The sequence below is a fragment of the Tympanuchus pallidicinctus genome, unplaced genomic scaffold (assembly GCF_026119805.1).
Source record: "Tympanuchus pallidicinctus isolate F22 unplaced genomic scaffold, pur_lepc_1.0 scaffold21, whole genome shotgun sequence".
NCBI lineage: Eukaryota > Metazoa > Chordata > Aves > Galliformes > Phasianidae > Tympanuchus > Tympanuchus pallidicinctus.
In genome coordinates, this window is record NW_026294733.1 from 160,485 (window position 1) to 176,834 (window position 16,350).

At 51.7% G+C, this 16,350-nt stretch overlaps 3 protein-coding genes and 1 long non-coding RNA gene across 6 annotated transcripts in view; 1 reads left to right on the top strand and 3 right to left on the bottom strand.

Annotated features, from left to right (window-relative positions):
- Positions 1-3,667, bottom strand: part of MGAT4B (alpha-1,3-mannosyl-glycoprotein 4-beta-N-acetylglucosaminyltransferase B) — a 36,443-nt gene extending 32,776 nt beyond the window's left edge. The window contains exon 1 of the mRNA XM_052685156.1: positions 3,525-3,667. Coding sequence (XP_052541116.1) covers positions 3,525-3,621 — 97 coding nt within the window. The 5' untranslated portion in view covers positions 3,622-3,667. The remainder of the gene's footprint in view (positions 1-3,524) is intronic.
- Positions 3,668-3,809: 142 nt separating this feature from the next.
- On the bottom strand, positions 3,810-5,974 carry LOC128081492 (uncharacterized). The gene is made up of 3 exons (XR_008207206.1): positions 5,713-5,974; positions 5,507-5,618; positions 3,810-4,753 (listed from the first exon to the last, which is right to left on the bottom strand). It is a non-coding gene; the product is annotated as an uncharacterized LOC128081492 (long non-coding RNA).
- Positions 5,975-7,876: 1,902 nt separating this feature from the next.
- On the top strand, positions 7,877-12,298 carry SQSTM1 (sequestosome 1). Of its 3 annotated transcripts, none has more exons than XM_052684807.1 (8): positions 7,877-8,139; positions 8,282-8,377; positions 9,142-9,371; positions 9,466-9,622; positions 10,069-10,158; positions 10,680-10,924; positions 11,174-11,255; positions 11,989-12,298. In XM_052684807.1, the coding sequence occupies exons 1-8, from the start codon at positions 7,962-7,964 to the stop codon at positions 12,144-12,146; spliced, it is 1,236 nt and encodes a 411-aa protein (XP_052540767.1). In that variant the 5' UTR covers positions 7,877-7,961; the 3' UTR covers positions 12,147-12,298. The 3 variants fall into 3 exon arrangements, with proteins under 3 accessions (XP_052540767.1, XP_052540766.1, XP_052540765.1); XM_052684805.1 differs by having other exon boundaries at positions 7,879-8,139; positions 11,174-11,381; XM_052684806.1 differs by lacking the exon at positions 10,069-10,158 and having other exon boundaries at positions 7,878-8,139; positions 11,174-11,381.
- A 487-nt stretch (positions 12,299-12,785) lies between these two features.
- MRNIP (MRN complex interacting protein) lies at positions 12,786-16,092 on the bottom strand. The gene is made up of 7 exons (XM_052684808.1): positions 16,006-16,092; positions 15,879-15,938; positions 15,611-15,708; positions 14,766-14,835; positions 14,326-14,462; positions 13,985-14,072; positions 12,786-13,487 (listed from the first exon to the last, which is right to left on the bottom strand). The coding sequence occupies exons 1-7, from the start codon at positions 16,063-16,065 to the stop codon at positions 12,918-12,920; spliced, it is 1,083 nt and encodes a 360-aa protein (XP_052540768.1). The 5' UTR covers positions 16,066-16,092; the 3' UTR covers positions 12,786-12,917.
- Positions 16,093-16,350: the final 258 nt, after the last annotated feature.

The following is a 16,350-nucleotide window of genomic DNA, read 5'->3' on the forward strand; positions in this document are numbered from 1 at the left end:
AGCCCTGCTGACCTCATGGGCTTCCTCTTGGGAAAAAACAAGAGGCCAATCAGAACCAGCACGGGAACAGTTGCATCCTTCAGGTGAGGAGGGAAGTTTTTCCCCATGTGCTGGGATGCTCCATGCCATCTACCCCAGGGCATCCCAGCCTCATGCCCCAGGGACCCCTAAACCCAAAAGCAAAGAGAGCTGCATGACACATCCCAGCGCTTGGGTGTGTTTGTTGCTCACCATCACTTGGAATTCAGGACTTGCAAATCTCAGCGAGGGTTCACTGGGGCCAACAGTGGGCCAATGGTCGGTAGGTTGGCTGCTGCAGGAGTGAGTTCACATCCATCGAAGGTTTTAGAGGAATGGGTAAGATGTGGCTCTGGGGGACACGGCTTAGTGAGCCGTCAATGGTTGGACTTGGTGATCTTGGTGGTCTTTTCCAACCTCAATGATTCTAACAGCTGTGGGAAGGTTTTCTGCCTTTCTGCCCCCAAATGGGTTTCAGCTCTGCCCTTCGCCTCAGCTCTTCCCTCCCGCTCAGTGGAAGCAGCATTTTGTGGATTTCTCCATGGCTGTCACCAGAAATGGTTCTCTTGGTTTCTGTGTGCAGGGGGAACCAACACCAGCACTGTGCCCACTGCACTCGTACCAGAGGTGAACAGGCGGAGCAGCTTTGCCCAGTTTATCACTAAAGCAATTTCTTCATAATTCAGCAGGCTTCAAAGGTTTCCGGAGATGAGTGGCAGTTTCACTTAAACTAGCAAGTTGTAGATGGGCTTTACCTTAAACACTAAGTGAATAATCAATGAACATTCAGGATATAAGCACAAATCAATGATTTCTTCCAGATGAATCAAAGGGAATCGCAAAGCAGAAACGGTTTTGTTCTGCAAGAGAAGTAAACCACAGGCTCGGTATAACCAGAGGTGTGCAGAACCCGTTCTGCTTCTGTCCTTCCCAGCAGCAGAGGAACACCCATAAGGGCACACAGAGTGAGAGCCCAGTGTGAAAACCCAACAATAAATTGCCAAGGGATGTAAGCAGAAATGCAGTTGGCTCCAGGCAACGAAAGCTTCATTTTGATAAATGCACATTAACAGATTGCATGGTGCCACTCATTCTCGGGATGAATTTGGTCAAACCATAAGCAAGATAATCTTGCACATGCTGCTGCACTCCGTGCATCAGCCACAGCTGCTGGTGAGCACTGCAATGACCCAGCAGGGGCTCTCAGAAACACTCCTGCATATCCTTGTTACTTGTTGTGCATTTTAATGACAGATTTCCAACCTCTGCAGCTCCCTTGCAGAGCCCCCATCTGCACCCCCTCAGCCTCCGCAGGTTGGTACATGTGTCACATATATGTGTCACATACACTGTGGATGTCACACACAGGGACAGCCTCAGCCCTGAGCAGGGACAGGACCTGCAAAGTGCTGCCCTGCACCTCCAACAGAAGCTGTAGAACTCCGGGTGCAGGAGCAAGGAACAGAAAGGACAGAGCAGCAGGAAGCCCTGCCACACTTGTTCTCATCCCTTCTGTTGCTCATCTGCAGGCAGGAAAACTGCTGGGTGCTGCTCCCAAGGGCTGCCAGCCTGCAACATCATGCACCACAAGGAGGGCATCACAGCCCCTGTGCTACCTGCAGTGGGTAAGCAAACCCTGAGCAGCTGTGTGAGAGCGGCTGTGGAGCTGGTCAGACCTGTTTGAACCTCTTTCACTTAATTGTTTTGTCCTCCCAACAAAGAGCAGGTGACAGAGGCAAGCAGGCTCTGCGATGCTTTCTGTGTTTTATCATCCATGTGCTCCCCACTTGTGCAGAGCAGTGTCACCAGAGCTGTCCCCAGGTCGTGGCAGGGGACAGCAACACTGCAGTGAGTGATGGACACAGCCTGCCCCGAGGAGCCAGGGCATGGGGATAGGAGGATCTGGGATATTACAGATTAATCAGCTTAACTTCAATGATGTATTTAGACAGCGATGAGGACCTGAGCACAAGAAACCCTTCTTTACCGCAACCAAATCACTGCAAATGCATCATATTTCTGTGGCAGGGTGTGACATCCCATAATAGAGCTGGCATGCAGGAGAAGGACCCAGCTGCTGCAGGATGGTGTCCCACTGCAGGCACAAATGGGTGTGAATGGGGTTTGCCAATAAAGCAAGGAGTGGGAGGACCTGACTGAGGAATGGTCCAGGGAAGCCCAGACTGGGACTTCCATCCATGAGCTGCTTGTTGGGACACAAAACGCACTGATGGCATTCGAAGGCCACCCCCAGCTGAGGGGGTGCCAGCACAAGAGCAGCATTTGGAACAATCCTGACCCCCTGCACTCATCTGTTAAAACAAGGAAGACCTGGTTCAGCCAGGACAAGTGCGATGTGATGGGATTTGGTGAGAACAATGAACCAGGTGAGGAACGGAAAGCAGGAAAAGTTCTGGAGAAGCACGGCTAAAGGGCAGATGGGACAAAAAACCCATTAAACGTGCATCATCTGTAGCAAAAGTACAAAGCAACAAAAGTACACAGCGAGAAGGATAAGACCCACAGTGAGCTCTGCTCTCTGTGCACAGCAGTGCCTCAGCCCTGTGCTGGGTGTCAGCTCAACATGACAGCCCTGAGGGTTAGCAGCAGAGCCACCACAGACCAAAGAGCTCCTGCAGTAAGGGAAGGAACTGCCTTGTGTGTACCCCAAAAAGGGAAACAGAGCAACGTTTCTGCTTAGATCGTATGAGAAATCTGCTGGTAGGGCTGTTAAATGTCAAACTCTGTCTGGGGAGCTCAGGTATCTCTGTCATCATAGGTTATTAGGAATCAATAGGATAAACATCAGGCAGGAAGGATACGTATGCCCCGATTCTACGTAGGCGCTGGGATGGACTGCATGACCTCTGAGGGCTGACAACGGTCCCAGGACGGCCTCACCAGCAGCAAACACACCGTGCCGGCACACAACCCGCGCTACCTGTAACCTGTTGTAACCACCGCTGTTCGTCAGCAACTGGTGCCAGACGGAATCAGGGCTGCGAAGCCCTACCAGAAGGAAACAGAGGGGCTTCCGTTGGGGTCACGCTCCGTATTTCTGCTGCAGGATGAGCAGAGGCTGCAGCTCCCAGCTGTGGACCGTCCCAAACCCGGCACCCAGCTCAGCACCACGCAGAAGCACAGGGAGGGGCTGCTCACAGAGCCCCAGCACGGCAGCGGGGCGCTCGGCTCCCCGTCCTTCTGGTCCCTCGTCGCCCTGAAGCCACGGGGCCCCCATCTCTCCATAGGGATTGAAACCCAGTAGGATTTAAAGCCGGCACGGGTTCTCCCCTCGAGCATCGCAGCCGGCAGCGCCCAGCAGCCCCTGCTCACCCCCAGCCCGCAGCGCAGCACCGCGGACCCCCAGTGCGGCCCCCGCGGACTCTATGGGACCCCAGCGCGGCGCGTCAGGATGCCGCCAGCCGGGACCCCGGGTCCCTAGGATCCACCCACAGGATCTCCGCAGACCCCACCGGATCGCCCCGCGGCCCGGAGCCGCCCCTTACCTTTGTGCCCGCCGAAGGCTCCGTACCACGAGAGCGAGAGCAAGGCGCAGAGGCAGCCGAGCAGCAGCGTGAGCGCCGTGCCGCTGCGGAGCCTCATCGCCTCCTCTCCGCCGGCGGCGGCCGCATGGCCCGAACGCGGCGCGGCCTCGGCGGCCCCGGGGGCCCCGGAGTACGCGGAGCGGGGCGCGGCGCCCGCCCGCCCGCATGCAGGGACCGCGCCGCGCCGGGCCGGGCGGGCGGGGCGGGGCATGGAGGGGCGGGGCCGGGAGGGGCGCGGGCGGAGAGCGCCCCCATGTGGGGGAATGCGGCATGGCAGCTGCGATGGAGTGCGTGCGTGCACGTGTGTGTGTGTACATGTATATACATCTGTGTGTGTGTGTACGTGTGTGTGTTCATGTATACACATCTCTGTGTGTGTGTACGTGTATATACATCTCTGTGTGTGTGCATGTGTGTGTGTACTTATGCACTCATGTGCACATGGTTTGCATATACAATGGCAGCTACCTCTATACTCCGTTTATGCACATAGCTGCACACATGTATATGTGTGTGCACACATAAATCCTGACATAGAAATGCACGCATGCAAAGGTGCCCGCACAGGTCTGTGTGGATGTGTGCATATGAAAGTGAGTGCAGGGGTACATATCCCTACATGCACCTGTCTGTCTGTCTGTCTCTCTATATACAGGTGTGCATTGTGTACACATATCTTTGTGTATAGTGCAGTGGGTGCAGAAACACCTTGCACAGAGTCCACCTTCAGCTGCTGGGCAGGACAGAAGAAATCAGATATAAATGTTAGTTAGCTTGTTCTTCAGTTCATCAGTCTTCTGCTGATGGGCTCAGCTTCGTTTCCTTGTGAGCTGCACAGTGAGGCTGGGCTGAAAAGGCAGCGCACTGTGGGCTCCCAGAGCTGCAGCATCGCTGCATTACAGCAGCCATACACACGGGGTGGCAATTAGGCAGCCCTGCATCCCTTCCCCATTTTGGGCAATGAATCACTTTTTGAAACCTTGATGTGCACTGCAGGAGCTGCAGTTAATGGGGGAACCCCTCCAGAGAGCTGCGGGTGGGAGCAGTGCTGAGCCCTATGATCATTGCTGAGTTCAGGGCAATACCAGGATGTGTTCTGCTGCACCAGAATCATCAGAATCAGAATCAGATGCTGAGGGACTGTTTCCAAATGTGCAAAATGCTCCCACTGCTTGGGATATGCGATGCACCTGCAGTGGGAAAGAAAAACAATGATTTCTCCAAGACGACCAATTAGACTCCTTTCAAAGGATAGGGCTTAATCTAATTTCTCTGTTGTATTTTGTTTTCATAAAAGGCTGAAGAAATAAATGAGCTTCCCCACACCACGGCATGATAAAACCTTGGGCTTTCATTGGAAAAATAAGAGCGCAACTTTCAGCCCCTGTGACGTTTGTATTGGTGGCAAAGTTTACCTTGACTCCTAAAGGCCCTCCCCGCCCCCACCTCGGTTTTGGCTTTATTTTGTCATTCTTTTTTTTTTTTTTTTTTTTAAGCAAAGTTTGAATTGTGAACTGCAAACACTCAAAAACCCAAACAGCAAACAGAGCCCGGTGACCTTTGTCCTGTCGGTGCTGGCAGCACTGAGCACACTGCAGGAGCTTGGTTTGCACACTGTGAGCTGCCCACAGTTAAGGCCGTGACAGAAATTAGGAGAAATGCGTGTTAGAACCAGATTCAGAATGCAGTGCAGATTGATAGCTGATTTTGTCTGGTTCTCTGAAGAGTCGTTCACCCCAGCTTGACTCTGGCCCAGCTGCTCTGCATCAGCACAGTGCTATTTCATCAGCAACAAAGTGACCTCATTGCCAGGTGCCCATAGGCTGCCGCATTCAGACATTATTGCCTTCAGGTTCTCATTCGGGGCAAAAGTCACAAATCACATTCTGAACACAGCACTCACTCCAGGTAAGGAATGTAGGTTGGAAAAAGCACCATCTCACCTGTGCAAGCACAGAGCTCTGATGTCCTCTCATGGCATAGATGCATGCTGACTCCATGCTTGCTATCTGCACCTTCTTCCTGTCTTCTTTGCTCAGTGCCTGCTCTTCCTCCCTTAAAAAGAAGTGTTGTGTTACACCAGTGAAGAATGGTTCTGATCCTATGTAAACACCACCAGGTTCAGAGCTCAGCTTCAGGAAAACCAGACCTCAAAATGAGACAGCAAAAAGACAGCTTGGCTTCCCCTTCTGCCCACACAGTTTTCCTAAGCAATGTTTCTGAACATGATCCTACCACCAAAAAAGAGATGTATTTCTGTATTAATGCATGTACACCTACCTATTGATGTGTGCATATATATGTATGTGTGAGCATGTGTTTGTGACACCCTGGAAGCAGGCTGGATGCAAGGTGTTTTTTGTTATTCATTATGTTATGCATTGTTAATCATGATGGTGATTGGACACCAGGAGCTGCCTCAGGGCTGGGTGGGAGCCCTGGTGAGGCTGAAGGAGGCATAGAGGAGGGCAGGCAGCCCTTCTGCAGGGCCGGAGGAGGAAGCAGTCACGGGGCAGGGTGAGTCATCAGCATCTGACCTCGCACATCCGGAGGATCCCTCTCCAGAAGCCTCTGGAAAGCACCAGCACCTGCTCTCTGCAGCTCTGCTCAGGGCAAACCCTCCCCCTCGCCCAGGTGCAGGGTGGTGGGGCGGTGGCTTGGATAATGATTCCCTCTGGAGAACTGCCAGCAGCCTCTGTTGTGGTTTGTGAGCACGGGAGCTGAATCCCAGCGGGGCTTTGCTGTGACAGCGCAGAGCTTGAGCAGAAGGAGCACTTTTGACGATTGGGCCTTCGGAGCAGCAATCTCAGCAAATATTTTTAAACACTTTCCAGCAGAAGGTGGGTGGAGGGAGGAAGCAGAGCTGCAGGGGTGCTGAATGCTCTTTTCTGAGCCCTTCCTCTGCAACTTGGAATCGTGAAACTGGAGCAGTTTTATTCCCGTCCGCTTTGCTGTCCTTCTGCTCCATCCATCTGGGGAGCTGCTCATAACCGGGGTTGCCAAGGGGTTTTTTGAGCAAGGATTGTTCTGATGGAGCATGATTCCTAAAGAATGGCAAGAAAATATTCAATGCTGCCAAATGAATGCCAAGCTTGGGTTAATATAGGCTCAAGTTAACATGAGCTCAAGCCAAATCTCAGGCTGCAGAGCTGTGTGCAGGTGGGGTTTGGTGGGGAGACATCCTTCATCTGTCCAGCTGTGGGATGAGAGGATGTAGGGAGTGCCGTGGGAATACATGGGAGCACAGCAGGGCCCCAGCCATGGGGAAACACCAGTCAGGGCCTGGAGAAGGAAATCCCCACCTCAAGGAGGAGGAGGGAACGCTGAGTCACCCCATCCCGTGACCATGAGCTGAGCTCACCGGGGCCCAGCCGAGGCCTTGTTTTCTTTGTGTTTTGAGAAAGTGAGTGATGTCACAGCCAGAGGGCCCAGCGTGACTCAGCAGGCAGCACAGAGATGGGACGTTCTCCATGTTTACTGGATTGAAGTTCACATGGAGGAGCACAAGGATTCCTGGTGTTGATGCCCAGGCCGTGGCTCACATCAAGCTTTCACTTGTCACCTCATGCTGCATGAGTGCTGCTTTCCAGAAGAGCGCTGCGATCTCAAAACTGCCTCACGTGGGCCAAGGACAGACCCACATGGCAGGCCGCATTTTGGCGCATGGAAACTAACGCTTACCCTGTGCTTGGCTGCAAAGGGCACCGCATCACAGCACAGGTTCTACGGTTTTATCATCTCAGCCCAAGCTGGGCATCCAGGCCACGGGCTGGAGGAAATCAGTGCTACACAACCGACATACAAGGGCTGCTCCAAAAGTAATGCCTCCTGTTTGGTGGCAGGATGGCAGCAGAGGTTGAAGAAGTGGTGCTCGCTGACATTCACCAATGCCTGCTGAGTGTTTATGGAGATGAGTGAGTGGCTGTGAGCACAGCATGGCGGTGGGTGGTGCATTTCAGCAGCGGTGACAGTGACAGCAGTCACCTCCAGCAGGACAGGATTTTATGAGAGCAGCACGCAGGCTCTTGTTCATCACTGGTGAAAACACATAGCACTGTGGTGGTGACAACATTTTGTAGCTGAGAACTTGCTCTATCGAACAGTGTCATCGTGCTCTCTGTAGCTGCTGTAGCTCCCACGGAGAAAAATAGGAGGCATTACTTTCGGGACGAATAACGTCTCTCTATTTACAGTCTCCCGGCAGCGCAGGCCGCGGGCGCCGCCAGGCCAAATGGGCGTGGCCTGCGGGAGGGGGCGTGGCCAAACCCAGCTCCGCCCATCCCGCAGCGCGGCGCTATAAGACAGGGGCGCGCAGCACCCCGCCCGCCCCGAGTCGCCCGCCCCGCAGCGCGTATCGCAGCCCCGCGTCCCGCCGGCAATTCCTGCTGCGCCACAGCCATGGCGGCGCTGACGGTGAAAGCCTACCTGCTGGGCAAGGAGGATGCGACCCGCGAGATCCGCCGCTTCTCCCTGATGCCGCCTGTCCGCTATCAGGCCGTTCACGACCGCGTCGCCGAGCTCTTCCAGGGGCTGCTGCGGGCCGGGCCGCCGCCCGCGTTCCGCATGCACTATAAGGGTGAGCGGGGCGGGGGGCTTCCCCCCGCGGGTCGGGGCCGCCGGGAGCCCGCGCCGGGGCCGGGAGGTGGGGCGGGCCTGGCGGCGCGGTGTCCCTCTGCCCCGTGGGCCGAGCGCCTGACGGGGTCCTCTGCCCTACCCAGATGAAGACGGGGACCTGATCGCGTTCTCTACCGACGAGGAGCTGGATATGGCCATGCCTTATGTGCAGGACGGGGTCTTCCGCGTGTACATCAGAGGTAACGCCTCGCAGCCCTGGTGGCACCGAGTGCTTTGGCTCGATGTGCTGCTGGCTGGGCTCCGAGACTGGGAAAATCCCCGTTCTGTCCCTCATCTTCACACCACAGCTCAGAGGGGAGGTTAAATGAAGGGCAGGGTAATGACAGGGCATAAACCCACCCTGCCCAGGGCTTCCTCCTGGCTCCAGGGCCTTGGTTGGCACAGTGAGAGCTGGTGTATTTGGGCTGGTCCTGTGAACCCCCTGCTGTACTGCCAGCAGGTGCTGTAACATGCTAAGGGGCCCAAAATCCAGCTTATTCCTAAGCACGTTGTTCCTCAGTCCCTTCTGTTCACTTGGGAACCTGCAAAGCTTTACGTGCAGTCCATGCAGCGAGTCATGTAAGCCTCCCTTCTTGTCTCAGTTCTCATCTGCTGTGTCTCCTGGCACTGCTGAGCCCTCTCAAGAAGCGTTCCATTCTCACAGCACTTCACAAAGTAGGACGACACACCAAGCAGGGTGGTGCAGCACTAATCTAAACCAATGCAGAGTGCTAGGGGTGAGGCATGCTGTTTGAGGCGCAGGTATGCTTGTAACACCCCTTTGCACTTGGTCAGTGTTCTTATGTGCCCTCAGCTTGCGTTTGGCAGCCAGTGTAAAAATAAACTGACCTAGTAAGTCAATACTGCTGTGACAAGGGCTGTTTGTGTTTCCTTCTCCTCTGCCCGATTTCCAGCCTTTAAATAGTACCCTCGTTCTTGATGCAAAGTTCCCTTTCCTTAATAGAGAAAAAGGAGTGCAGGCGTGAACATCGCTCGCAGTGCAGCCAGGAGCCTCCCCGTGACATGGTGCACCCCAACGTCATCTGCGACGGCTGCGAGGGGCCGGTGGTGGGTGCTCGCTTCAAGTGCACCGTCTGCCCTGACTACGACCTGTGCAGCACCTGCGAGGGGAAAGGCATCCACAAGGAGCACAACATGGTGATGTTTCAGAGCCCGCTGCTGAATCCGTTTGAGGTGAGCAAAACTTAGGGAGCGGAACCAACGAATGGGATGCTACCCAGATGTAAGCTTGAAGTTTCACTTGCCCCACAAACATCACCTTCTGCAGTGGCTTCCCAGAGGGCGCTGGCTCCGTAAGATGCGGCACGGCGTTCCACCCTTCCCCTGGATGCACTGCTGGGGGTATCCTGGACCTGCAGCTCCATGCCAGAACTCGGAACAAGCCCAAGCCAGTGCTGCTGCCTCCAGTCCACCTGCTGCTGGAGGTAAGAGGAGGTGGTTTGGTAAAGGAGAGCAGTGCTGGAGGAGCAGAGTAGCTGGGACTTCACAGCACAGTGTGGAATCTGGGTGCGAAAAGAGACATGGGAACTAATCTAATTGGTGTGAAATAATTAGCCCCTTTCAGGACGCTTCACTTCTGGTGTGTCTTGTGGCCATGGAATACATGAGTCTACAGAGGGATTATTTGGAACCAGACCAAGCAGAGCTATTAGGTCAAGCATGTCACTGCTCTGCTCTTAGATGTGCCTTTCAGCATGGCTGATGAGCCTTAACAGTGCTCATGCCACTGGTCTGTTCCAGAGGTGGTTTTGGTCTCTCTGCTGCCTCTGTGCTGTGCAGACGAGTGACACAAAACGAGCACCAAGAATTCCTGGGGATGTGCTCTTTCCCTGTGGGCTGCTATGTGTACTAACACAAATTATTCTTCTAGAAGCTTCTACTAACAGCCAGCCCCAGGACCCCAATGTCACCTTCTTAAAGAATGTTGGGGAGAGTGTGGCAGCTTTTCTGAGCCCCCTGGGTAAGTGGCTTACAGTGTGTCATCCCCATCCCTGAGACTGGCTTTGCTCCCACCAGGAGCAGCAGCCAGCTGTTGTGGTTGGTACCAGAACCACTTTGTGCTACTAAGCCTCAAAGCCTTAAATTATTGTGTACTAAAATTGTTTGGGTGTAGGCCATCCACTCAGTGCCTTTTCAGAGTCCTTTGTAAGGAGCTGAGGAAGGGATTAATTATATAACCCCAAGTCACCAATGACTTAAAATCATGTTACAGTGATATTTTGCTTAGGCAGGCATACTTAAGTTCTGCCTTGACCCTCTAAATATATGGCCTGTCTATTTAGTGGAGGATGACTAATTGGTGCATCAAAGCTTACTAAAAGAATGCTTCACAAACTTGAATTCATACATATTATATGGAAAACTGTAGGATTACAGTTTTATCATGCTGCAGCATTCAGTCCAGGATTAATGTGTACTTTTTCTTAGAACTGTGCTTTCAGAAAATGTAACGTTTTTTCTTGGTCTCAAATGTGTCCCTAGGTATTGAAGTTGATATTGATGTGGAACATGGAGGACAGAGAAGCAAAGTGACTCCTGCTCCTCCTAATCAAGAGAGTAACAATGCTGAGTCAAGCAGCAGTACTCTTAACCAGAACAGCCAGACCAAACCATACTGGAATAGCACAGATTCTGCTACGGTAGTAAGCAATGTTGCAGAGCAGATACAAGACATGGTGATAGATCCTGTGCCCACACAAATGGAAGATGGCAGCCTCCAGTCCCAGGTACAAGAAACACTGCACTAATTTAATATGGTTGGTGAGGCTTTACTGGAGAGAGAGTAATTTGGTATGTGTTGTGAGATTGATGAGTCAGTTGTCAGCAGATAGATAATATATGGCACCTTTGCTTTACTGCTTTACAGCAAAGGTGGGACTTGTGAAGGTAATTCTACCCATTAAAAGCAGATAGTAAGAGCATGCATCCTACCTGGAAAGCACTGCAGCACTGGACCTCCTTTCTTTCCATTTCAGGAACACAGCGAGTCAAGCAGTTCATCAGGGGGTGATGAGGACTGGACCCACTTATCTTCCAAAGAAGTGGATCCTTCCACAGGTGAACTGCAGTCTCTACAAATGCCAGAGACAGATGATCCCAGCTCCTTAGATGTAGCTCAGGAAGCTCCCCAGGCAGGACCTACAGGGCTGAGAGAGGCTGCACTCTACCCACATCTCCCACCAGGTATGAGAATGCATGCAGGTTTCACGTGGGTGAAAGTTGCTCTCAGTTATTGCCAACTTGCCCAGTATAAGCAAACCTGCTTAGGAACCAAGCTCACATCTGGACAAGTTAAATTGTAACTTGTGCTCGGGCAGCACTCTGCATGCTGTTAGGAACAGGCATATTCTCTGCTTGAACGGGGGCAGCAAGTCCTAAACTGGTACTAACATGCCATTTGAGCAGCATGAAAAAGGTGGTCTCCTAAACAGTGTCCTTGCTGTGGACTCTTTGAGAGCCTTTTAATGCAGGCTGTAGAAGTACATCCTGTGACTTAAGAGGCTTCTCTGGCAAGAGCTTGTTAGAAGTATGCCAGGTCACTTAACTGAAACCACCAGCACTGACGTGTACAGCAAGGACAGACAGATCTAACTCAGCTGTTTCCTTACCAGTTACATATGCTGTACCTCAAAATGTCTGCCTCATAGGATACACAGGAGTGTCTTCCAGTGCTTGTCAGCTATGCCAGATCTGCTAGGATTAGTGCCAGCCTACCGTGTGATTCCACAGCCTTGTCTGGTTTGCTATGAATGTGAAGCATTTTAACTTCAAACTGTCATTCTCTTAACAGAAGCAGACCCTCGCTTGATTGAATCCCTGTCCCAGATGCTCTCTATGGGCTTCTCTGATGAGGGTGGATGGCTCACTCGACTCCTGCAGACAAAGAACTGTGACATCGGGGCAGCACTAGATGCCATCCAGTATTCCAAGCAGCCTCCTAACTTGTAGTAGTCCGTGTAACAAAAACTAGTTTCCTTCTAACTGAAAGAAAATAACGTGGTACAGTTAACTCTAGAAATGCATCTTCTGTTAAAGGTTTCTGTTTCATGTTCCTAAGTGCTTGTAGTGTGGAGGAAGAAATAAATACTGCCACTCTTTCACTGGTGATGAGTTTGTGGGCGTTTAATTATTGTAACTGTTCTACTCTGTTAACTGGAACTTGATTATAAGATAGAAGGTCCAGGCCAAGAGCACATGATTTCCATGTCAGGTGACTCCCAGTATAACAGACAGCCCAGCACTGTGGCAGTCTGCTTCTTGCCCATAAGTTGGGCTTTGAGCAGACCCTTAGGGCTGTTCATTTGTGAAGGGAAATCAAATGCTTGGCTCTGAAGCCTGCACAGTAGCTTTGGAAGAAAGAGTTGCTGTGGGTGATGTAAACAAAGAGCTAGAACAAGGAAAAAGAGCTGCAGTTTACAGTGGGGAATTCATCACAGAACTGAACTGTACCAGTCAGATATCCCTAAAGCCTTGGATGCACCTCTGCTCCCTCCCTCCTTCCATTCTCACTTCTAATATGCTTGCTAGACACCACTGTGCAAATGTAGCACTTCTTGGATCAGTCTTTCCCAACAGAACACAGCTAGATAGCCTTTAAGCAACTTCTTTAATAGTGCTCTTAAAGCTACCTTCACTTCAAAATCTTGCTTCAGTGCACAGTATACAAGCCAACCACACAACAGACAGACAGAAAAGCAATGGTGAAGATGCCCAAGTTTCTCAGAAATCATCACTGAAGTCATCACCTGTGCAGAAGAGGCGTTCACAAGAAGTGGTGTGAGGCTTGGGCCTCGCAAGGCTGGGTGCAGGAGTTCTGCTACCAGTGCTGCAGTCACCAGCTCCAGCCCATAGCACCTGACTTGGAGCTTCTTTGGCCAACGCATCGTTCTCACCTGAGCAATTGATGCTGGGCTGCATGCTGCCAGGCAGTTTTAAGGCAAGTTGCTCGGTGCTAGCTATGCACTTCTTAGATTCAAAATCTGTACCTAGAGGTAGAGCACTTTGAACCTGCTCCAAATGTGCAGTGGCCTTACTTACAGCAGTGGTGCTGTGTAGTCCCAACCTTCCACTGCCATCCTGTGGTGACAAGGTGGCCATAACAGCATTTTCACTACAGTTGTTAGAACAGGAGAGATACTTTTCCCACTTGGAGGGTTTGGTACAAGCAGCTGGGGGTTGGTTGTTCTGTTGTGGCACTGTGGACTCAAAGACAGTCGGCACTACACCATTGTCTGCAGAAACAGCATCTCCATCATCTCCATCAGGCACTGCTGTTGAACACTTCTTGTGCTGTAACAAGAGAAAGAAAGAGCTTGGTTGGAAATGCAGCATGTGTACCAACAAACAGGCAAAGAAAGAGCACTCTTGTCCTTTAAATACATTTATGTTTTCACCAGCAATCTGAAGCAGAGCTGGATCTATGAACTCTGGGCTGTGAAGACTCAAGGCAACTTAACTAGCAGGGCAGATAATTACAGTAACCCCATAGCTGTGTCTTATGCAAGGCGTTGATGCTCAACAACAGCAAAACAGAACTGACAACAGTTGCACTGATGGAGGAATCTGGCCAAACCACTTTTACCTTATATCAGATGGCATTTGCTTATACCTGACTAAAACCCTGCAGAGAGAAAGTCACAATACGATTTGCTGCTTCTCCCCGTTCATTCAATATTAGAGCAGAGGAAGACATTTAAAACTTCAAAGTTACAATGACATGAAAGGAACCAGGAAAACACTGTTTTGCTTTAGTCTTCTACAGCTAAAAATACTCAAGAGATTCTAACCTTTTTGGCTTGATAGGTAAACTGGAAAGCACCATCTTCCTCTGAGTTCTCCTGAACATCACTGTAGAGGAAACTCTCCTGCTTTTTCCTGATCAAAAGAACCACACAGAAAGGTGCCTGGTTAACTCCAGTGTTATTTTTATCACAAACAAGTCACCATAAATGCTCATGAAAAGCAAACTCCTAGCAACAGAAGTCAAGCCACGCTGTTTATTACAGCCTGTACTTTGTTCAGCTATAATAAAATATCTCCCACAACCCTTTAACTACACTTAAAGGTAGGAATTACAAAAAAAAGTTCTTTCTGTTGTCATCTGAAATGCCAGCCTGTATCACTGTACCTTCGTTCTTCCACAGCATTCTTCCTCCGAGAACAGAACTGTTGCCTTTCTGTACTTCCTTCCTCTTCCTCCTCCTCTTGATCTTCACTGCCCTTGTCCAGATACTTACTCCAGCGACTGACTTCTGTCCTTCCCCCCTACAACATTGGAGAATTACTGAAAACAGCAAAATACAAGATTCTCAACCCTGGCATTGTCACATTTGTGCTGAATGCCTCCAGCGACAAGTCACTTTAGGACACGTTCCTCTATCTTGTTCCCAGGTTCAGCATCCGGGTAGAGCAGAAAGTTTCTGTTTGCATCACATTCTACATCTCTCCTGCAGCCTGTATATACACACTATCATCTCAGCTGTGTTAATATAAAGGGATCACTGGTTTCACTTTGATTCCCCAGGTCAGCATGGCTAGGTATTTACTCCAGCTTTGTAGGTGTCTCACCTGCTGCACCAAACTGTTCTCATGAAGGACTGCTGCATTTCTGTTGTCGTTTTCACATTCTTCTCTGTGCCTGAAACAGATGTTTAAATTGGAGTTCCTAATCCAGTCTGCAAATCGACTGTTTATACTGTATTGGAGGTTAGTCTGCTTTCCTCCCATACAAATGATTCTGATCGAAAGCCACTAGCCATGAACTGACAATTTTTAATTGATCGTAATTAGGGATAGAACAGCGTATCTTTTGGGATGACAGCTTAAAACCACTGATTATGCCCTAAGCAAGCAAGGAAACAGGGAATTTATTTCATAATGTTTGTGAACAGCAACTTTTTTTTTTTTTCATAAGGTGAACAAACACAGAGTTTTCTTCCCAAAACTTAACCCTGGAGCACTGCATTACACAACAAAGTTATCTAACTGCCTCTGATTCATCTCTGAAAATAACCCTGAGTGCAGAGGAAGCTCTACAAGTTCAAGCTCAGTTCACAATTAGGCAATTAATAAACAGACTGGGGTGAAATAAACAGGAAAGCCTCACTAAGATTTTCCAGCCCAGGAGGAGTTACACCCAAATGTTTGCACTAATGCATTTCTGTCAATAAAAGAGATTAACCAAACAAATAAAAACTCTGCTCCACATATTTTAACAGGCAAAGGCCTAACCAACACAATAACGATCTTATCTGAAAGAAGCCCTCGTTCAAAGCAGCATGCCAGGACGCTAAATCCAGCGGTGTGTAACCGAGAGGTGGGTGACACGGATGGCACACGTTTGGGCTTTACCACAGGGCAGAACCGCGCTCAGCAGGGAGAGCAGCCCAGCAGCCCTACGAGCCCCTACCTACCGAGCCGTGCGGGCAGCGGCCTCCTCCGCCTCACCCTGCAGCAAGTTCAGCTTCTGGACGTGCAGCCTGCAGTCCCGGCCGGAGCCCTGCCCGTAGACCTGCAGAAGTAACACAGAGGCAGGGAGCGCCCAGCAGGGAACAAACAGCAGGACGTGACGCCGCGCCTCAGCGCGCCGAGCCACACAGCGCCCCCAACACCACACAGCGCTCCCAACACCACTCGGCGCCCCCTGCCACCACAGGCTGCCCGGCCCTTCCGGCCCCTCACCTTCTGCAGGGCCTGCCGCTGTCCGCACACGCAGCAGCTCCACTTCCGGCTCCGCTTGGCCTAGGAGGAGCAGAGGGAGTCAGATGCGGCCCGCAGCGCGCTCCCGGCCCATCGGCCCGCACCCCACCTGCTGCGCCTGGAAGCGGCGGCACGAGCAGCACCGCAACACCCAACAGGGCGCCGCCATGCCTCCCTCGCCATGGCAACTCGCGCCTTCCGCTCACATGACCCCGCTCCCAGCCAATCCCCCGGCCCCGCCTTCTAAGCCCCACCCCCAGCCGCCATGCCCCGCCCCCGCGGCAGTGCATCGCAGGGATGGCGCGGGGCTGCTCTGCGCGCCGCCTTCCGAACCAACCAACCAACAAACCAACCAACCAACCAACCAACAAACCAACCAACCAACCAACCCCCTTCCGAACCAACCAACCCCCTTCCGAACCAACCAACCCCCTTCCGAACCCCTCACTTGGTC